We start from the raw sequence: 22,472 nt of genomic DNA on the forward strand, positions 1-22,472 counted from the left end.
TTTATTAGAATTGTTTTGCTTTCATAATTTTGCATTTAATTCTTCATCAGCTCTAGGAAATGTTTAATCATAGTAAGCAATGTGAATAATAATCACAGTAATAATCATGGTAAATAATAGTAATCATTTAAATAATGCCTGAAAATCTTGTTGTTTTTTTTCTTTTTAATTTCTAGGATAAATCTGTCTATCTATCTAAAGTAAAATGAGAAAAAAATATAATTAATGGTGGTGGATTGCATTCTGGCCTTGAAAAACTAAGATAATTGACATTTTAATATCATCTTTGAAACACATACTATTGGATCACCATTAAATTTTCTCATTTTGATCATTATATCGACATTATGAGAGATAGTTTCCATTTACTTAGGAAATATTTTTATATATGTATATACATGTGTGTGTGTGTGTGTGTGTATTACAACTATAGTGATATATATATATATATATATATATATATATATACACATTACCTCACAAGAGTTGTAATGTAATTTATATCTATGTATCATCATTATATCCTATTTCCTAAAATTTTAAGGATGTTTTGCATAGTCTGTATGGTGTTGGTCTGCAGCTTTCTTTCAAGTATTTTTTATTTTTGTTTTTAAATTTTATTTTATTTATTTATTTTGAGAGACAGAGACAGTGCAAGTTGGGGAGGGGCATAGAGAGAGGGAGACAGAGAATCCCAAGGAGACTCACTGCCAGCACGGAGCCCAAAGCGGGGCTCGAACTCATGAAACCATGAGATCATGACCTGAGCTGAAAACCAAGAATCAGTTGCTTAACCGACTGAGCCACCCAGGCACCCCAGCAGCTTTCTATTCATAGTATTACCTGGTTTTGGTATCAAGTTAAAGTTAAAATCATAAAACTAGTTGGGAAGAGTTCCATCCTTTTTTTTTTTTTTTTTTTTAATTTTAGTAGAATTGGAATTATTCCTTAAATATTTAAAAGAACTCACTAGTGAAGCCATATTGGCATGAAATTATGGTGGAAAAATTTAAAACTACCAGTTCAATGTCTATAATAGAGGGCATTTCAGATTACTCATTTCTTCAGTGACCATGAGTAGCTGAAGTATTTCAAGAAAGTTTTTCTTTTTTGTCAATTTCTAGTTTTCATAAAGTTGTTGGGTTATTTAAAATATCATGTATAATCTTCTTAATGTCTTTAATATATCTAGTGCTATACCATCTTTCATTGCTTATATTGGTAATGTCTTTTTTTTTTTTAACAATCTACACAGAGATCTATCAACTACATTGATCTAGTTAAATGACAGCTTTAGGGTTCATTGATTTTCTCTATTTTTATCATCTATTTTATTAACTTCTGCTCTTTAATATTTATTTTCTTTTGTCCACTTTGTTTTTAATTGTTTTATATTTAGTGTCCTAACTTAAATGTTGAAAGTATTTACTTATCTTTTTAATTTACAAAATGAGTACTTGATCAGTTGTTCTTCACAAACCCAATGCAGCTTTCTGCCCATGGATCCTGTCCCTGTGCTTCAATAAAACCACATTTTTGCACTGAAAAAATAAAAATTATATATGTATGTATATATATATATATATATATATATATATATATATATATATATATATACATTTTCTTCTAATCTCAGTGATAGTAAATCTTGAAATATTGGGTTTCATTTCACTTGGTTCAAAATATTATCTACTTTTTCTTGTGGTTTCTTTTTTGACCCAAACATCGTTTATCAATGTTTTCTTTAATTTCCAGATATGTGGGGGCTTTTTTCAGAGTATTCTTTTATGAAGTCTTAGTTGAATTCCCTTATGGTCAGAGTATATAGTTTCATGATTTTAATCATTCTACATTTATTGACATTTATTTTATGGGCTATGGTCTATTTTGATGAACATCCTTTGTGGACCTTAAAATATGTTCTGCTGTTGTTGGAAAAGACTCTCTAAATATCAATTAGACCAAGTTGGTTGATGTGTTAGTTTCCTATGGCTGATGAAACAAGTTATCACAAACTGAGTGGCTTAAAAATACAGCAATTTACTCTATCACAGTTCTGGAGGCTAGAAGTCTGAAATCAAGATGTTAGTAAGGCCATGTTTCTTCTGAAAGCTCTAGGGAAGATTCCTTCCTTGCCTCTTCCTAGCTTCTGATGTATTTTTTAATCACTGAATTTTTTTCATCGTGATAAGTGTACTCTTTCACCCAGTAGTGTGATTCCTGGATTGTAGAGTAGTTCTATTTTTCATTTTTTGAGGAACTTCACACTGCTTTCCACGGTAGCTGCACCAATTTGCATTCCCACCCGCAGTGCAGGAGTGTTCCTTTTTCTCCACATCCTTGTCAATGCCTGTTGTTTCTTGTGTTTTGTCACCAGTGGCAATAAAGAAAAAAAATTTTTAAAGCAGTCGGAAAAGAAGGTAGTTACATGCAAGGGAAATCCAATAAAGCTATCAGAGGATTTTTCAGCAGAAACTTCACAGGCTAGAAGGGAGTGGCATGATATATTCAAAGTGCTGAAAGGGAAAAATCTAAGCCAAGAATACTCTATCCAGCAAAACTATAATTTAGAATAGAAGGAGAGATAAAGAGTTTAAACAAAAACCAAAGGAGATCATAACCTCTAAACTAGACCTACAAGCAATTTTAAAGGGACTCTGAGTGGAAGGGAAGACCATAAATAAGAGTATGAAAAGTAAAAAACACAAAAGCAGTAAAAATAAATATTTCTGTAAAAATCAGTCCGTGGATCTATAAAATAAAAGGATGCAAAATATGAGCTGATATACCCAAAATATGAGGAGAGCAGTAAAGAATGGTTTAAGTGATTATCAGCTTAATATAGACTGCTATATGAATAAGATGTTTTACACCAATCTAATGGTAACCACAAATCAAAAGCAGTAATAGATATGCAAAGAATAAAGAATTCCAAGTATGTCCCTAAAGAAAGCCAACAAACCATGAAAGAGCAAGAAAAGAAAGGATCAGAGAAAATCTATAGGAACAACCACAAAACAAGGAACAAAATAGCAATAAATACATATCTATCAATAATTACTTTGAATGTAAACGGACTAAATGCTCCAATCAAAAGACATAGGGTGACAGAGTGGATAAAAAAACAAGACCCATCTATATGCTGCCTAGGAGAGATGGCTTCACAGGTGAATTCTATCAAACATTTAAAGAGGAATTAATACCCATTCTTCTCAAATGACTCCAATAAATACAAGAAGGAAAAATTCCAAATTCATTCTATGAAGCCAGTATCACCCTGATACCAAAGCCAGATAAAGATACCACAAAAAAGAGACAGAGAACTACAGACCAATATTTCTCATAAATATAGATGCAAAAATCTTCAACAAAATATTAGCAAACCAAATCCAACAATATATTTTTAAAAAGCACACACCATGATCAAGTTGGATTTATTCCTGGGATGCAAGGGTGGTTCAATATTCACAAAACAATCAACGTGGTTTGTCACATCAATAAGAGAAGAATAAAAACCATGTGATCATCTCAATAAATGCAGAAAAAATATCTGACAAACTACGACATCCACTGATGATTTAAAAAAAAAAAAACCCTCTGTAAAGTAGATCTACAGGGAACATATCTCAACAATAAAAGCCTTATATGAAAAAAACCATAGACAACATTGTACTCAATGGTGAAAAACTGAGATTTTCCCCTAAAGTCAGGAACAAGACAGGGATGTCCACTTTCACCACTTTTATTCAACATAGTCCTCGAAGTCCTAGGCACAACAATCAGACAACAAAAATAAATAAAAGATATCCAAATTGGTAAGGAAGAAGTAAAACTTTCACTATTTGCAGATGACATGATACTGTATATACAAAACCTTAAAGACTCCACCAAAAAACTACTAGAGCTGAAAAATGAATTCAGTAAAGTTGCAGGATACAAAATCAATGTACAGCAATCTGCTGCATTCCTATACACTAATAATAAAACAGCAAAAAGTGAAATTAAGAAAACAATACCATTTACAATTGCACCGGAACCAATAATATATCTAGGAATAAACCTAACCAAACAGGTGAAAGATCTGTACTCTGAAAACTATAAAACACTGATGAAAGAAATTCAAGATGATGAAAAGAAATGTAAAGACATTCCATGCTTGTGGGTTAGAAGAACAAATATCGTTAAAATGTCGACACTACCCAAAGCAATCTACACATTTACTGCAATCCCTATCAAAAGAACAAATATTGTTAAAATGTCTATACTACCCAAAGCAACCTACACATTTACTTCAATCCCTATCAAAACACCAATAACATTTTTCACAGAGCTAGAACAAACAATCCTAAAATTTGTATGGACCCACAAAAGACCTTGCATAGCCAAAGCAATCTTGAAAAACAAAACTGGAGGCATCACAATTCCAGATTTCAAGTTATACTACAAAGTGGTAGTAATTAAAACAGTGTGGTACTGGCATAAAAACCAGTCTCTGGTTTTTTAGTTTTATAGAGGCATGACTCAGTTGTTTTTTTTTTTCCTTTCCTTCCTTCCTCCCTTCGTTTCTCTCTCTCTCTCTCTCTCTCTCTCTCTCTCTCTCTCTCTCTCCCCCACCCCCCTCCCTCCTTCCTTCCTCCCTTCCTTCCTTTCTTCCTTCCTTCCTTCCCTCCCTGGTATGCTCTTGCTTCTAGTATACCAAATATAGTGTATTAGACCACTTGATATTTTTCTACAAGTCACTTTTGCTGTTTGTTCATTTTTTTCCTTTCTATGTGGTTCATTTTGCATAATTTCTGTAACTACATCTTTAAACTCACTGATCTTTTCTTCTCCAATATCTTATCTGATTTTCATACCATGCAGTGTATTTTTTGTTAGATATATTCCCCATAAATTCCACATAGATCTATTTTTGTATGTTTTTAATCTATTTCTCTTTTAATCAAGTTATTGGTTTTCCTATGCTTCCAACAACAAATGCAGTATATTTATAAAAGCTCTTTAACATATTTGTCTAGTTTTATCATTTCAGTCACTTTTGGTGTTTGTTTCTATTTTCTTCTTATGCTAATATGCTATATGTCTTACATCCCTGCTCCTTTGTGTACATGATAAATTTACTGGGTGCCAGACAAGATCAACGTTACATTGGTAAGTGTTGCATTTGCTTGTGTCCCTTTAAATAGTCTCAGATTTTGTCATGGCTTTCACTAAAAGTACTTGGTAGCTGTTTTTCCTTCGAATGTTTGCTTTTAATTCTTTTCAGTGTGAGTCCAGAGCAAAATTTAGTCTGTGTTGAACTAAGTCTCACTATCTAGGTGATAAACTTCTGAGGATTCTACCTGTTGTTCTGTACACTGTATAATGGATGTTTCCATGTTGGCAGATGAGAACATAAATGATTCCCAGCCCTCCAGGAGCTGCAGGAATTATTCAGTATACTGCCTTCTAGGGGTACTTTCCTAAACCTCACATAGTTTACTCTTGCACTTGTATAGATCTGGACATGGTCAACAGTTTCAGTGGATCTTTCCTCAATTCTTTGCCTCTCCTCTTTCCCTGTATCCCCCAACTCTAGCTCCCTACCCTTTCATAACTAAATTCTAGTCACATTAGTCTTGTACCCTGATTTTTGTCTCCAGGCTCTAAGGGAGGGAAATCAGAGGGCTCCACTCCAGTTTCCCTACTGGGAAGCAGTGTCCCAGTGGCTACCCTGAATTTCTGGAAGAATTCTTTAAGATTCGCTGAACAGCCGGAAACAAAGACCAGAGAAATTGACCAGAAAACAGGAAAGAAAATAAATGAGAGTCTTTGCTGGCACAAAAACAGACACATACACCAATGGAATAGAATAGAAACCCCAGAACTAGACCCACAAACGTATGGCCAACTCATCTTTGACAAAGCAGGAAAGAACATCCAATGGAGAGTCTTTGCCAGGCAGGAAAAAAAAAACAAAAACGAAAAACACCTGAAAATCAAAGAATGAAATTGTCACCATGTGAGAACAGTCTTTCTGATGGAAAGACTTGAGTATCTGACCAGAGGATGGATCTTCACTTATTCCTAGGGAACCACTTATAGGTGCCCAGTAAAAGACCCTGATTTAGGTACACCTGTGATGGAAAAAGCCCCTATTACCCTCGAATGGGAAGCAGCCCTCTTGTTCACATTGGTACTGCAAACCCCAGGGTTTCCGTCAAACCTCAGAATGATCTCACCACCCAGAGGAGGTCCACAGCTTTCTGGATCCTTTGGACCACTTCCTCTCACCCAGATCTGATAGAACTACGCTTATTTCAGGGTTTCCTCTGTGGCATAGGGTGAGGGAGAGGGAGTGATTTTGCAGCAGGCTCGGGAGGCAGAGAAAAGCTAAAACCTTGAGGTGCCAGGGATGGCACAGGGGCCTACAGCACCCAGCCAAACTCAAGACCAGGTGGTAGAAGGTGGGTTATAGACACCGGGGTGCAGTAGACAGTAGGTGCGGGAGTAGGTGAGGGAAGCAGCCTTAGGGACGCAGGGGGAAGGTGGGAGTAGTGTGGGGACAGTGGGGCAGGAGCCAGCCTGGAGGCTGGGCCACGGAGGGAGCAGGCTGCCAAGGGTGCAGAACAGGGCCAGGGCAGCCACCGGGGCTGCGCGTCTCAAAAGTGCAGGAGGGCCAAGGAGTCAAAGCTGCTGCCAAGAAGCCATTAGGCGAGAAGAGAATTTCCAGGCTGGGCCAATAGGGCACATGGAGAGCCCCAGAGCTGGACTGCTAGGGATTGCGGGGGCGGGGGGCGGGGGGCCGTACACCTGGAGGCCAGAGAGCCCAGAGAGGTACAGCCAGTTAGACCAGAGCTCTCCCTGGCCTCTGGCAGGGTGCCCACCTGACACCCCACCCCTAAGCCAGCAGTTTGGCACTTAGAGGCTCCGGCTTCCTTCCTCTCTGAACCAAAGCCTGTCCGCAGGCAAGTCCCACCCTGGCATTCATACCTCTAATGCAGTGCACTGGCCAGGTTCTCCCCCAGGCCCTGGGGCTCCAGCTGTGCCTGGAAGTTGGCAGGTTGTGTTCCTTTCTGGAGGCTCTGGGAAATCAGATTCCTGCTTGTGTGGGCTGTTGGCAGAGTTTAGTTCCCTGTGGTTGTGGAACAGATCTCTAAGCTTCCAAGGTGCTTTCTGGTTGTGTTGAGATCTGCAAAGTCATATAATTTCTTCAAAAAGCTCTTTCTGTGACTCAATACTCTGGCCTGATCTTGCTGAATCAAGACTGAAGACGCTGGCTATCAGATGTGTGATGCTCAACTTGGCTCCTAGCTTTTTTCTCAGAACCAGCAATGAGCCGTCAAAGGGCCTTAGACAGGCCTATCTGACTCTTCCGTCTGCCTCTGTCTCCCTGCAGCTGGGAAAGGTTCCATTTTCAAAGACTCGTGTGATTACATTGAGCCCACCTGGTTAAGTCTCACCAAAAACTGCATTACATTACACATGCAAAGTCCCATTGGCCATCTGCAGGAACATTCACAGGTTCTGGGGATTAGGGCATGGACATTTTGGGGAGCAGTGATTCCATCCACTACAGTTCACTGTCTGGTCCTCAGATTCGTTATGTGTCCTACTTGCAGAGTATATTATGCCCATCCCAAGATCACAAAAAGTCTCATTCTGTTACAGTATCAACTCTAACACCCAAATCTCATCATCTAAATTGTCTAAATCAGGTATGGGTGAGGGTTTGGATATAATCCACCCCGGGGCTCAAATCCTCTCCATCTGTGGATCTGTAAAATTAGAAAACAAGGTAACTGCTCCAAAAATAAAATGGTGGAATAGATATAGGATAACAGTATACGCATTGTTTCAAAACAGGAGAAAATGAAAAAATAAGTAAAAGCCACAAGTCCCAAGAAAATTTGAAATCAAGTTTAGCAAACTACATTAGGTACCAAGGCCTGGGAATGTATTCTGTGGTTCAGGCCTCTGGCCACTGGGCTCACAGCTCCCCACCCTGGGTTCTACTCTGCCCTCGGAGTCCTCCTTTCCCATCACAGGTAACAAAGGTTTACAGTTTAGAAATTTGCTTAGCCAGTTTCATGTGTGTAGAATATTGGAAGTCCTAATTTTGTACTCTGTCCCTTTGAGATCCAATGTTATTTCTACTAGAATGAATTTCTTGAGAGCTTTGTGGCTCTTCTGTATCTACCAGAGATTGACTCCATTACACAAGAGGTTGGTCCACAGACATCCCCCCTGAATGATCCCGTTATCTATTTTTGACTTTTGCTGAGCTGGCCGTGGGATACCTTTAAGCTTCTTAGGTGCTCTCGGGTTGCAGAGGGGCCTGCTTAGTCACAATCTCTTCAAAGAAATGTCATGTGCCCGCATACTGTTCTTCTGATCTTGCTGAGATCTTACAAAAGGTTGTACAGCAACACCTGTGGCTAGTTCTCCAGAACATGCTTTTCTCACCATGAATCACTTCCTTTCAATGTCTTTTGCAACTAAGACAGGATAAGAATTTCCCAAATCATTGGGGCGCCTGGGTGGCGCAGTCGGTTAAGCGTCCGACTTCAGCCAGGTCACGATCTCGCGGTCCGTGAGTTCGAGCCCCGCGTCAGGCTCTGGGCTGATGGCTCAGAGCCTGGAGCCTGTTTCCGATTCTGTGTCTCCCTCTCTCTCTGCCCCTCCCCCGTTCCTGCTCTGTCTCTCTCTGTCCCAAAAATAAATAAACGTTGAAAAAAAAAAATTAAAAAAAAAAAAAAAAAGAATTTCCCAAATCATCAAATCTTGGGTCTTTTCTGTTTAATAGTTCTTCCCTACATTTATCTCTTCCCTATTACATTTTACCATAAATGGTAAGAGACAAGGCCACACATTCAACACTTTGTTTAGAAATTTCCTCAGCTCAAAATGTCCATATAAAGACCTTATATTAACATTTGCAGGAGCTTTGTTTTGAATACTCAGAATTTGGGGGGAAAAAAACAAAAGGCAATTAAGATAAAGGGATAAACTGCAGTATATCCCATCAGAGCATTACTCAGCAATGAAGAGAACGAGCTATTTATACACACAACAGGAGTGATTCTTAAAATAAGGCTGCATGGAAGACAGCAGATGATAACAAACTTCTAAGGTTCCACTATAAAGAAGAATCTAGAAAAGACACATTTATCTGTACTGGAAGTAAATCAACGGTTGCCTAGGGAAGACACGGGAAGTATTAGGAAGGGGCATGAGGTAACTCTGGGGGGTAGGTATGTCCAAGAACATGGCTGGGTGATCCTCAGGTTTGTGCATATGTTAAGGCTTACCAAATGGTACGCTTTAAGTGTGTGCAGTATACTGTATGTGGACTACAACTCAATGAAACTATAAAAAATGATTCCACTAACATCCGGGTCTTGTACTTCTACTGGAACACCAGATCGAGCACCAATATAGTGACTCTACCCTCTCTCTCCAAATGCCCTGTGAAGAGAGCCTCTTCCTCAGCACTAAGGAAAACTGGCAAGCAGTGAAGGCTATTTGCAAGGGAGTCCCCAGAAGCTCTGGCTGGTCACAAAAACTACAACTTTGGACCACAACGTCTGTGCCGGTTCTTGCCCATGCGGCAAAGACACTGGGTAAAGAGCCAGGGAGGTACAAGTATCAAGGTAAACTTTACATTCTTTGCTTGGCCACTGACCTTGGTCAGAGAGTGACACAGCCCTGGAGATCCTAAGAATTTCCACGCATCCCGATCTCATACAGTCACAGTGATTGGAATGTTTGTGGACGTTTTTAAAATGGGCACATCCACTCTCACTTGCTGCAGTCTCCGCAATTCCAATTATTCACACCCAGGGCGAAATTTATTTTTGTTTCCTTCCTGGGATGGTAGGTCTTGCAGCCAGAGACTTGGGCAGCAGATCAGATTCTGGCCTTCAGGGCAGCGGGAACTTGGCAGGTCCTCAGAAACAGCTTCCCCTAACAGTGCTGGGAAACGTGGCACCTATGCTGGAAATAAGACACTCAATCCACGCCGCTCCCAAACACCGCGAAGGCTGCCCCAACCTTCCTCAACACCACCCTCAAATTACACTGAAATCCAGACAAAATCAGGGCCACAAACCCCTGACCTCTCACCTAAAAAGCTCGTGTCAGCAACACCAGAACTGGACTGTGAGTGGTTCTCTGCCAGCCTGCTCTTCCATTTGAGGTACCTGAAGCTGGAGGCCCCCACAAGCATCGTTTACCGCTTCCGTTTGGCAGGGCCTACTGTCTGCAAACCAATCCAAACAGTAAAAAGAACGTCCAAGATTAACGATGGTTTAAATAATGTCTTTATTATCACAGAGACCAGAGCAACAGAAAACAAGTGGTTCTCCAGGTGGGGTGACTCGGAGAAAAATGTGTCACATGTACCACATGAGGCCAACAATGTCCATGAAGAAAGTAAAGTTCTTCTATAAGTCTCCAGAACACAGCTCAGGTCCTCTTGGCTAAAGATGGGTGAGGTCCACACCTTTACCAGTCAGTGGGGAGGGAATGAGGAACCCCATTCAATTCAGGATTCTCATAATTTCCTCCAGAGACTGGAGGTGTCCCTGAGGACATACAGAAACGAAGCTGGTAGAACTGAGATGGTTTCTGCCACAGACATTGGGTGGCAAATTTGGCAAGGAACCTGAGCAGGTCTGCAAGTGCAACGCAACCCATGAAAGTGTCCCTGTACCTGGCATCCTTAAGGTCTCTCCCCAGTGCTAATGTTCAGATACGTGAGGTTCAACATCTGACTGGTGTCTTCCTCTCCAAGGGCAATCACAAAGCCCCTCTCCATACAAGTCCTGTTGTGTTGAAAGCACTCCTAAAGCCGTCCTGCAGTGTGAACCTTCTGGTGCCGAATGAGGTGGGAGCTTAAACTATAGGCTTTCCCACATTCGTTGCACTCGTACGGCCTTTCTCCAGTGTGAACTTTTTGGTGCCTAACAAGGTGGGATGTTCTGATGAAATCTTTCCCACATTTGCTGCACACAAATGGCCTTTCCCCTGTGTGAACTCTCTGGTGTGCAATAAAGTCAGAGCTTCTACTAAAGAATTTCCCACAGTCGATGCACTCAAAAGGCCTTGCCTCAGTGTGGATTCTCTGGTGTTTAATGAGGGTGTACTTGTGGCCAAAGGATTTCCCACAATCACTGCAAACGTAAGGATTTTCTCCAGTATGGATGCTCTCATGCTGAACAAGTGTGGATTTGTGTCTGAAGACTTTCCCACAGTTGTTACACTTATAAGGCCTCGCTCCATTGTGAACTCTCTGGTGTACGATGAGGTTGGAGTGATGGCTAAAGTATTTTCCACACTCGCTACACTTGTAAGGCATTTCTCCGGTGTGAATTCTTTTGTGCTGAGTAAGATTGTCTTTGCGGCTAAAGGCTTTCCCACATTCTTTGCATTCGTAAGGCCTTTCTCCGGTGTGGATTCTCTGGTGCTGGATAAGTGTGGCTTTGCGGCTGAAGGCCTTCCCGCATTCGCTGCACTCGTAGGGCCTTTCTCCGGTGTGGATTCTCTGGTGCTGGACAAGCGTGTCTTTGCGGTTGAAGGCCTTCCCGCATTCGCTGCAGCTGTACTGCATCTGTCCGCTGTGAGAGGCCTCCCCGTTCCCAGTCCTCCTCTTCTTCTTGCTGTGGGTGGCCTGTCGCTGGTGACTGCCCAGACTGGCCTGGAGGCTCCACTGCTCCTCACACAGAAAGGGCTTTCCCGACAGGTGAGGTTCTTCACAAACCCTACAGTTCTTCCCAGATGAGGTCTTGCCTCTGTCTCTTCTGACAGGTTTCTCTACACTGTACTGCTTCTGATGCTGGTGAAAGTTTGCACTGAACAAGAACTGTCTCCCACATGCCCCGCAGGTGTAAGGTTTCAGTCCTTGGCATATTTCCTGGTGTTCATCCAGGTGTAAGAGGTCTTTCACGATGGGGCCACAAATGTCACAAGGGTGAGCCATCTGGGTTGATGAACCTGCCTTGGAAATGCTATCATGGGAGACTCCTAAAGAAACGGTGTGCTCAGAAGGTGCCTCTTCATCTTTTGCCGCGCACCAATAACCTGCGGGCAGAAAAATGCTCTTTAAGTGAATGGGGACTTTGGAGAAGGGGCAACCCCGTCACAAACGTGTCTAGTATTTAGCCCATGGGGGTGTCGGTAGGACAGCAGATGTGGGATCAGGTTAAAGAAAAAGCCGCTGTGCAATACTGGGCCTCAAAGGGTCACAGAATGAGGAAGCCTTCACAAGGGACAAAGACCCAAGGACAGGGTGTAGGTCAGGGAGAACCAGCAAGTAGGATATCCAATTTACTCCTCTGCAGATGATTTTTGAAGGGCCTTAGCTATTGGTGGGCACTACACAGAAATGTACGTCTAGGCCCAGGAAAATCTGACTTAAAATGAGCAACTGGTGTTCAAAAACAATTTAAGAACAGATGTATGTCTCAGACATCAGCATTGTCCAACACAGGACGGCACTGCAGAAAGAGCAGCAGAGAGCACTGGTGAGTGGGCGTGGACAGCCCTGGGTTGGAGGTCTGGACAGAAACGATAAAGAAGTGTCCAGAACGAGGAGAAAAAGATAGAAATAGGTGTGGTTTATAACCTGGGCACCAAACAGGAGTGGTGCCCAGGATAGGTTTCTGGTGCTATTTGAAGCCAGCCCTGAAGCTCCCTCCCCACGCTCCCACTCACCAGGGCCTGTCCACGTCCCTCCAGCCATGGCTAGAGTCATGACCTCTCAGTCAGGCGCTCAGAGTTCTTTCCCCTGCTATGTTCAGCAACCACAAAAAATCTGGAAGAAACAAGTCGTAGAGGAAAGACAGGGCAAGTAGGAAAGCAGTGGCCCAGAGCAGCCTGCCCACAAGAGATTAAAGGACAATTAAATGTTGCAAAATGAACACCAGAAATGTCTTGCAGATCAGCACCATGGGCCCCACAGGCAGTGGCTGTGATGACAATTCATGACACAGGCAGGCCCAAGGAAATGCCAATTATAGGAAAGGGTAGAATCTGGAGCACAGAGGTTATCACGAATGTGGACAGAGCCACATACAGCCAGGAAAACGGCAAGCAGGGTAGTCCACGGGACTGACCACAGGGACTGAAGGAGGCAGTTCACACAGCTGAACCCCGGCACCCAGAAAACCTGTGTTACTGAGGGAAAATGGCAGTGCCCACAGCAGCTCTGGGAAGAAAATGGCAACCTCTGAGGGAAAACAGTAGAGCACAGCCCAGAAGACTGGGGTATGTGGGGCCTTACCCAGGAAGACCGTGCGACTCAAGTCTCTGGGCCACTCTTCCCAAGAGAAACACACAAGCGCATCCTTCAAAGTCACATGACCCTGACTGACATCAATAACTGAACACGGGGGCAGCAGCTCTCCCCAGGACTCCTGGTCTATCCACCTTTGCTTTCCTCCTCAGCTCCCCAACTCAGACAGGATACCAGGCCCTTGTGTGATCGGTGCCGGCTCACTCGTTCCTCATTTCCTAGTAATCATTTTGTCCAGCCCAGAACAACAGGTGGGGGACAAACAGACACTTCTGCCAGCTAGTTCCCCTGGTCCGGAGATCACGCCTCTTACACACAAATGTGAGCTCAGAATTCTCCTCTAAAGCCCCCAGGCTGTGAACTCAGATTCCATCTCCAGTACACATCACTCTTTAGACCACACCTCCCTCAGGTCTATGGATACCCACAACACAGGTGCCTCCCACGTGCAAATGTGCACACAGCATCCACAGAATTCTTGGTCATTGCAGCCAAGATCACATCTGGCGCCAGCTGATGGTTCCCAGTGCCGTGTATCTCTAAACCCAGCTTTTAAATCCTCCCTTCCGGGCCCTATTCTTTGATTCAACTTCAGCAATCCGGAACCACATACAGACATCAGATAAGCCCAGCCCCTTCCCACTTTGCCGCTGGATACCAAGGATGCCATATCCTCATCAGTCGGGCTTAACACTTGACACTGCGTTCTCGTTCAGAGCCCGCACCCACTGGCCTTGCACCCCAAGCACAGTCACTCTGCCAGCTGACCCAATCAGCCTCTGAGCTGATCTACCTCTGAGTTTGGCAGAAACTCCCTAGGTTCCACTACAGGTCACCAGGAAAGCCTGGGAAGCACCCAGGAAAGGAAATGGGTGCCTGCTTTGGCCTCACTTTCATCTCATCTCTGTTACTGCTACGCCCCAGCACTCATCTCCTGTCTCCCCTCTCTGGGAGACTCCCCCCACCCCGCCAGACCCTATTACCTCCCCCACCATGGACACTACACTCCCTTTGTCTCTTAAGTGACTCCCTCTCTGCCGTGTCCACCCCCCTCCAGACCCTTAACGGTACTGCCACTGTGACAAAAAGATTCTCTCTATAAATCTGACACGCAGCTCTACTCTAATCCATATACTGGCTGCCACTTTGTGGACTTGGATCCCTCCTGTGAGATCCAAACGTGTGCGTCTGGCTGCCTACCTGAAACCTCCACTCAGATGTCTTTAGACGCTACAGACTCAACATGGTCAAAGCCCAACTCCTGATATTATTTCCGGAAGTTACTCCCACCACCAACTTCGCTGTCTCAATCGAGAATTTTCCCATCCTTATACCTTCTCACGCCAAAAACTGTGGGAGCTGTGAGGTCATCCCCGAGTCCTCTCCTTTCCCTCGCCATCCACATCAGAAAGTCCGGTTGGCCCTACTTAAAGAGACACAAAAAACAAACCCAGAATCCAGCACCCGTCCCTCACCTCCAGAACCACCAACCTAGTCCAGCCATCAACAGTCTTCTTTCCTCACCCCAATCTCCTTCACTGTGCAGCCAGAGGAAGCCTGTGAAGACCAATCGGATCACTCCTCTGCTCTAAACCTTCCATGGCTCCCACCACTCCCAAAACAGAAGCCCAGCTCCATAGGCTCCTGTTCCAGAGTTGAATTCTGTCCCCTGCTCGCTGATCACACCAAACATAACGGAGACCTGAGGCTCCCTGAACACTCGCAGTTCAGCCTCCAGGGATGTTTTTGCCCAAGCTTGTTCCTATACCTGGACACCGTTCCACACTTCACCCCACTGCACCAAATTCAAGGTACAGACCGTTAGTGACCCCAGCATCCCCACACCCAAAGGCAAATACAAGGGAGGTGAACATTGCTAAGACACCAGCATTTGCCATACTGGGTTACCAAGATCATGGGCAAGTGCACTGACTGAGGACCGAGGACTCACCTATGCAGAGATCCTAAGTGCTTCCACCGTCAAAGCAACCCGGCAGTAAGCGGGAAGAGGGGGCTGAGGACGGCAGGCCACCACATGGGGCCCCACCGACTGAATGACTCCTGTAACCCCTGCCCTGCCCTTCCGCGCCCACGATTTCTGAATGTCTCACCTCAGATACTAAGACCTTAGTGCCGCCTCCGCCCAGCTGTGCGAACGAAGACCGGTGTCCCCACGTCCTCACCGGTAAAGCAGACAGTGGTGGTACCCACCTAAACAGGGCTGCTGTTTGGGTCACACACATTAACACAGATCAAAGATCTTTTTTTTTTTTTTAATAATTTTGTTTTTCAATGTTTATTTATTGGGACAGAGAGAGACAGAGCATGAACGGGGGAGGGGCAGAGAGAGGGAGACACAGAATCGGAAACAGGCTCCAGGCTCTGAGCCATCAGCCCAGAGCCTGACGCGGGGCTCGAACTCGCGGACCGCGAGATCGTGACCTGGCTGAAGTCGGACGCTTAACCGACTGCGCCACCCAGGCGCCCCCAGATCAAAGATCTTTGAATTGGCTTTTTATCCAAATGGTTTTGGTGCAAATGAAGTGATGGGATTTTTAAATTGGGGACTTCTTTTTCAGCGTTTCAGAAAACGTGATACTTAAGTCTTTCCATCATAATCAGACAGAGGCAGGCGCTTTGACCCGTCACTGGGCATCAGTATACACTTACAGCTACACACGTTAGTCTTCGCCCACTTGCTCATGCGAGCCAGGTGTACCCGTGTCCCTTCACCAAACCGGCCTACTGGTATACCCTCCTCTGCAGAGTCTGCGGGCCGCCCCTCTAAGACGTCCACGGTCTCTCCTTACCTGAACAGCTGGGGAGCTGGTGCACCAGCGCCCTGGACTGGGCTACGGCGGCTCCCCCCGCCCGGCTGACTCTCCCCTGCTCCAGGCGCAGAACCTTTGCTGGGTCCACACGCCGGCCAATCTGGAGCGCCTCACACCTGCCCCTGCATCGCAGGCCAGGCTCCTCACACCCTCCGGCCCTCTCCTCCTCCAGCAGGGACTCTCCCTGGAGGGACTGAGGGTGTCCACCCCCTCCTCCCTGCCCTCGGATCTCTCACCCCAAGGACCACACACGACAAACACATCCTTAATCTTCTTCCCCCGAATCTGGCCTCCCGACCCGAGGCCTCATCCCTCAGGGGTCTCCACCCCAGCCCCCTCCCCAGACGCCCGTGGGACACCTCCCCTGCGAGGCGCCTCGGCTTTGCCACGTCCCGAGCGCAACTCCCGACTCCTGCGGGGCAGCTCTCTGCCGCACTCTCTCGGACCTCCGGGGAGAAAAACCGGACACGGGCCTGTGACAGCCCCTGACTCCTACTTTCAGAGCAGCCGTCATCCGACATCCGACACTGAGGAAACCCTGCCAACCACGTCTCCACCTGCAACCTCTCCAGCCGCCACAACACTCCCGGAGTCCGAGGCTCCTCACCGGTCCCCCGGAGCCCAGATCGCCTCACGCTGCTCCGCGGCTCCCCCGGCCAGTCCACGCAAGGCTTCCGCTCGACCGCTACCCGCCCCCCCCCCCCGCAAACACAACGGCCCCACTTTCCCCGGCCCTCGCGGCTCATCGCCCCTCCAAGCCTCTGCGCGTGCCGGTCGCTCGGCCAGGACCACTTCGACGGCGGTGACAAACGGGGGCTCCTCCCACTGCGGGCCCCCGCGGCCCAGAGCACTGGAGGCGGGGCCGCAACCGCCTCAACTGACACCCTTCGTTCGAGGCTTCGAGATTCCGAGCGCAGGGACGAAACGCGTCAAGGTCCGGGGAACAAAGTACCCACCTAGGCCGGATCCACCAACCGCGGCCGCCATCACAATCTGGAGGACCATACGGGGCCGTGAGGAGTCCCAGGTCGGGACCCGCGCGCCGCCGTCGCGGGCAGCGGAGCCTTCGCGGGCGCTGCCACCGCCGACCCTCCCTGCGGCGAGCACAGAGTCTCCTCCCGTGTCCTCCCGCTTCCGTCACTCCGGGCCGAACCAGCGATCCCGAGGCTCTAGTCCGAGCGGCCCACCGAGAGCGGACAAAATGTCCGCCGCGGGGAAGACACCGGAAGTCCCGCCCAGTCGCCTTCCGCGCGCTTTTAAGAGTGCCACCAAGCAAGGCGCAGAGGCTTCTGGGTAATGTGGTTCTCCAGAACAATTGGCCCCAGACACCCGCGGACTCGCTCCCGGCCGGGGTGGGGCCCAGTGGTCCCGCGAGGGGCGCTGGGACATGGTACCTGGAAGCTCCGAGGATGGAACGGGGGCTTCGCTCCTCAAAGGAGCCGGGTGTATTATGCGGAGGTCAAAGAAATGTTTGGAAACGTTCTTGTGGCTATTTCCCAAAGCCACAAAACCACGTGGACACATCAAATGTCAGTTCGAGTCCACTCAGTGCACTCGTATTTACTTGCTGGTTTTTAAATCCGTGTAGATGAAAATTTTAAGTTTGGGTGCTTTGGCTGGGTCAGGGGTCAGGGGTCACATCTGCAGATTGCCTCTGGGGAGGAGGCAGGAGGGTTATTGTGTCCAGGGAGGCACTTTCTTGCAGGTGGGGGTGCTGATGGAGGGCAACCCAGGCAGCAGCACCCTTTAACTCAAATGATCCTTCTTAGCCCAAAAGCTGATATACTGATTCCCTCTAGGAATATGCCACCCATCTGGAAAGGACCATTATAAATGCTTTTCAATGTGCCAGGACGGTGGCTGACGCGGTCCTGGTGGCAGCAAATGTGCGAAAGTGACTGAACCCAGAAATAAAGATTTGGAACAGCATGATCTCATTTCTTTGCTAGGAAGTGATTTCTGATGTGGAAATGTTGGGGTTCAGAGCTGATGGCCAAGAAAGAATTCTTCAGATGTCTTTGGTGCAAAAAGGTGGTTTTATTAAAGCACAGGAACAGGACTCAGGGGCAGAAAGAGCTGCATTGGGGATGTGACAGGTGATGATTATATACACCATGTTTCCAGGGCCCTGAGGGGCTAGCCGCTGTTAGAAACCTTGTTACATTTATTACTGTTTAGTAAAATCTCAGTCATGAGACCCTTCAGATGTTATCAGTAGGTGTATGCTTGGAGTATGACTGCCAACATATATGTTGGGGGGTAGGGGTAAAAAAAATTTCCATAGGAATTTCTAAATGCTTACAGTAGCCTCACAGGATCCTTGAGGTTGGGATAATGTTAAGCTAAGATTGCCTTGTAACTTTAGCAAAGTATCAACATCAAGGGAGCTGAGTGCCTAGTGGAAGGTCACTGTCGGTTTCAAGGACTTGTCAATGGGCTGTAGACAGTAAGGAAATTTAATTTTTTTCTCTTGCCTTTGTTTCCCACATCAATTTTCACTTCACTTGCAATTACAGGGACAGTGTCTGAATTGGGAGTACAGATTATTTATGGTAAAGGAAGAAGAAGAGGAGAGGGAGGGTGAGTGGAGGAAGAGGAGGAAGGAGGGAAGGAGAAAGGAAGGGAGGATGGGAAGAAAAAAGGAAGGAAAGGAAGAAAAAAAAAGAAACATGAATAGTTTAAACTACTGAAAGCTATTGATATAGTTCTGTAGTTCACAGATATACTCAAAAATGGTTCTGGGGGACATACCTGTGACAGGCGAAAGATGGCAGCCAAAACTGAGCTGGAAACACTGAAGTCTGAGAGGTAAGAAAATGAAGCTGGGCACACAGTGGGGCTGAGACACTGAATACAACAGGGTTTAGTCTCCAAAATGTAATTGCTTTCCAATCTTGAAAATTCTGATTATCTACTCTGAGGGAGAATGAAAACATTTAGAAAGATGAACAAGGATACTGTAATACCATGCTTATTCACGGCTCTAACAAACATTCGATAAACACCTACTGCATTTCAACCCCTATCTTAAGTACATGGAACAAATTTGAAAACAAGAGACAAAGACCTCAGCCATCAAGAAGCTTACACTCTACAGTATTCATGAAAGACGGGAAGAAATATGAAATATGAAAAAAAAACAATGAATTATGTACAATGTTGGAATGTGTTAGGCACAATAGAAAAAGAGAGAAGATGAGGGTGCCAAGAAATGGGTCATGAGATGTAGTATTATACAGCTGAGGGAGGCTGATTTGGGCCCAGGTCTTACTTTATAAAGGCGACTTAAGTGACAGCATGGACAGGTCAATGACATTGAGAGAAAAGTTTAATGTTATTCACTGTGTCCCTAGAAATGAGAGGCACAGCATACCACGAAAGGTCACAGAAGGAACGCTGGGATTTGTTTAGGAGGCAGAAGCAGGAGCCAAGGAAAGGCCTAGCCCAGAGACTTTATTGTGTTTTCCATGGGAAAGGCAGGGCAGAGCAGAGCAAACAGCTGAGAATTGGCTACTTTGAACAATTCCAGTGGACTTCAGGTTATAGGGGTGATCTCTAGTTGCCTGATACCTAGCCCTGGGATGATTTAGGGCATGCAATTTTCTTCAGGAAACACTTAAATGAGTCAACATTCCTAGGTAATGGAATCCCCCATTCAAGGTAAGCCACTGGATGCTTTTATAAAACCTGAGCCCATGAAAAATATAAACACAGTTAAACTTCTTTTTTTTTTTTTTTTAATTTTTTTTTTCAACGTTTTTATTTATTTTTGGGACAGAGAGAGACAGAGCATGAACGGGGGAGGGGCAGAGAGAGAGGGAGACACAGAATCGGAAACAGGCTCCAGGCTCTGAGCCATCAGCCCAGAGCCCAACGCGGGGCTCGAACTCACGGACCGCGAGATCGTGACCTGGCTGAAGTCGGACACTTAACCGACTGCGCCACCCAGGCGCCCCAACACAGTTAAACTTCTTAAAGAGAGTGTGCAGATTTTCAATTAGAGGACGATGGGCTAATGAAGAAAAAGAACAGCTCTTTTTTTGAGGCACAATAATTCTCTTGAGTTTACTAGAGGCCAGAAAGGTATCATCATTTATCATACATAAAAAATATGTTGCTTAAATATATTGGACTAAAATGATTATTTAGGAGTGCCTGGGTGGCTCAGTTGGTTAAATGTCTGACTCTTGATTTCAGCTCAGGTCGTGATCTCACAGTTTGGTTGGTGAGATCAAACCCCATGTCGGGCTCTGCACTGACAGTGTGGAGCCTGCTTGGAATTCTCTCTCTCTCTCTCTCTCTCTCTCTCTGCCTGTCCCCTGCTCACTCTCTCTCCCTGTCTCTCAAAATAAACTTTAAAAAATTTTATTTATATAATTTAAGCACAGGTTTTATTTTTACATACATTAAACTGTATTTTACACGAGGCAGTCTCAAAAATACAACAAATAAAATTAATTTTAATACAATTTTAGTTATAGACATCATAGAAATGCAGAATTGTACATTTACCCACATATACTTTTTAATTACCAAGTATTATGTTTATGAAGTTAGTCATCATAAAAGTCAAGTGATTAAAGATGTAAAATAAAAGTGAAATGAAATGAAACTCTTTGAAAGTTTCTTTTAAGTACCAACAACTGACAAAATTTTCTAAAAATTAATTTTATTTCACAAAAAATAATAATTTTCTAGGTCTGTTAAAGAAAACCAGGGGCACCTGGGTGGCTCAGTCAGTTGAGCATCCGACTTTGGCTCAGGTCACCATCTCAGTGTTCGTGAGTCCAAGCTGATAGCTGATAGCTCAGAGCCTGGAGCCTGCTTCGGATTCTGTGTCTCCTTCTCTCTCTGCCTTTCTCCCACTCATGCTCTGTCTCTCTCTCTCTCTCCAAATTAAATAAACATTAAAAAATTAAAGAAAACCAGAGCTGAACAGTAGTTAAAGCAGTATACGCAGATTTTAATAAGGAACGATTGTAATGGGGGGAAAGAGACCTCAGTATAGAAAGTGGCTCAATTCCAAATACAGCATGAACAACTAGGGGTTCATAGCCAAGAAGCAGTGTGGGAGTCAGTGGATGGAAAGGTACTAAGGGGAAACTTCATGGGTAAGGGGGATTCTTGCTGAAAGCAGGCCATGGTGATCAGTACCAACTGGGGGATGGTGGGATGAGCAATTTGATGAGATATTCAAGGAGCTTTTAAGCAGAGGTGGATTCTGCCTACATCAACTTAATTGGATTCTTGCTACAATTGGGCAATGCAAAGATGGGCACAGAAGTCCAAACGTTGAGGTCTAGTTGGGAATAGGATTCTGAGGAGCCTACTAAAGTTTGGTCAAGGAGAGACTCGTTGTCAGCTCTGACCCCTAAATATTGCTGAATTGGAAATGCATTGTTTTATCACTTATTTATTTAAGAGAAAAAATATACTGTAAACTAAGGTAAAAGAGTGCTAAACAATAATTTGTAGTAAATTATTTTAATTAAATTATTTTTATTTATTTTTATTTTTTTACTTTTTAAAAATTTTAATGTTTATTTATTTTTGAGAGAGAGAGACAGAGTGCAAGCCGGGAGAGGCAGAGAGAGAATCCAAAGCAGGCCCCAGGCTCTGAGCTGTTAGCACAGAGCCCGACATGGGGTTCGAACTCACAGACTGTGAGATCATGACCTGAGCTGAAGTCGGATGGTTAACTGTGGAGAATAAGCATAGAAATCCCCAGGCTTACACCAATGGGTTAACAAGGCATAAAGAAATACAAAGCCATAGAATGCTCACGCCCAAGTTCGAGTAAAAAAGACTGGCACCCCAGAATATAGAGGGGATGCAAAGGCACCCCAGAATAGAAGGGAGTGCAGAGCCCCCGGAATAGAGGAGGGGCAAAGTCCCAAAATAGGAATGGGTGCAAAGGCTCTCAATACAAAGGTATATAAGGTGAACAAGATTAGGCATGCAAGGCAAAAATGCCCCCCAATTTAGTACCATAGCAGAAAAGCTGCTTTCACAAGAGGAAGGGGCCAAGTTAGGTAAACTGGTGAATTCGGACTATGGACTGCTGTGCTGCAGGCAAAGCAGCCCAGAGCGGAGATGGTTAACAAAAGAGAAGGCGCCTTGTTAACCCTGAGGTTATTCCCCCTATCTGTCTCATCCCCCAGGCTAGCTAAGATAAACAAACAGACACGGGGTCTCATGTCTGCCTGGCGCCAGGATTTTGTTTTATATTGACCCAAACCCCAAACACTGTATATCTTCAAAACCCCCCCTTTTCCCTCACATCCCCAAGTTAATGCTCACAGTTTGTCTCTTTGTACCTGCCCATCACGTGTGTAAGCCTTCTTATCTTAATAAATACAGGGCAAGGA

At 44.9% G+C, this 22,472-nt stretch overlaps 2 protein-coding genes across 8 annotated transcripts in view; both read right to left on the reverse strand.

Moving 5' to 3' along the window:
• The window catches only part of LOC123577872 (zinc finger protein 304-like), a 573,883-nt gene that overhangs the window by 132,745 nt on the left and 418,666 nt on the right, over positions 1–22,472 (reverse strand). The window lies entirely within an intron of this gene.
• ZNF134 (zinc finger protein 134) lies at positions 10,284–17,342 on the reverse strand. Of its 6 annotated transcripts, none has more exons than XM_045440354.1 (4): positions 17,061–17,324; positions 14,749–14,830; positions 12,694–12,793; positions 10,284–12,060 (listed from the first exon to the last, which is right to left on the reverse strand). In XM_045440354.1, exons 3-4 carry the CDS (start codon positions 12,731–12,733, stop codon positions 10,826–10,828), a joined length of 1,275 nt encoding a protein of 424 aa, XP_045296310.1. In that variant the 5' UTR covers positions 12,734–12,793; positions 14,749–14,830; positions 17,061–17,324; the 3' UTR covers positions 10,284–10,825. The 6 variants fall into 6 exon arrangements, with proteins under 6 accessions (XP_045296310.1, XP_045296311.1, XP_045296309.1 ...); XM_045440355.1 differs by lacking the exon at positions 17,061–17,324 and adding an exon at positions 15,225–15,531; XM_045440353.1 differs by lacking the exon at positions 14,749–14,830.

Source organism: Leopardus geoffroyi, chromosome E2, assembly GCF_018350155.1.
Source record: "Leopardus geoffroyi isolate Oge1 chromosome E2, O.geoffroyi_Oge1_pat1.0, whole genome shotgun sequence".
NCBI lineage: Eukaryota > Metazoa > Chordata > Mammalia > Carnivora > Felidae > Leopardus > Leopardus geoffroyi.

Coding starts and splice junctions, on each gene's coding strand:
- ZNF134 (XM_045440351.1), bottom strand. CDS start 17,109: ATGGTCCTCCAGATTGTGATGGCGGCCGCGGTTGGTGGATCCGGCCTA. Junction 12,061..17,060: donor GGTTGGTGGATCCGGCCTAG/GTGGGTACTTTG, acceptor TTCTGCCCGCAG/GTTATTGGTGCGCGGCAAAA.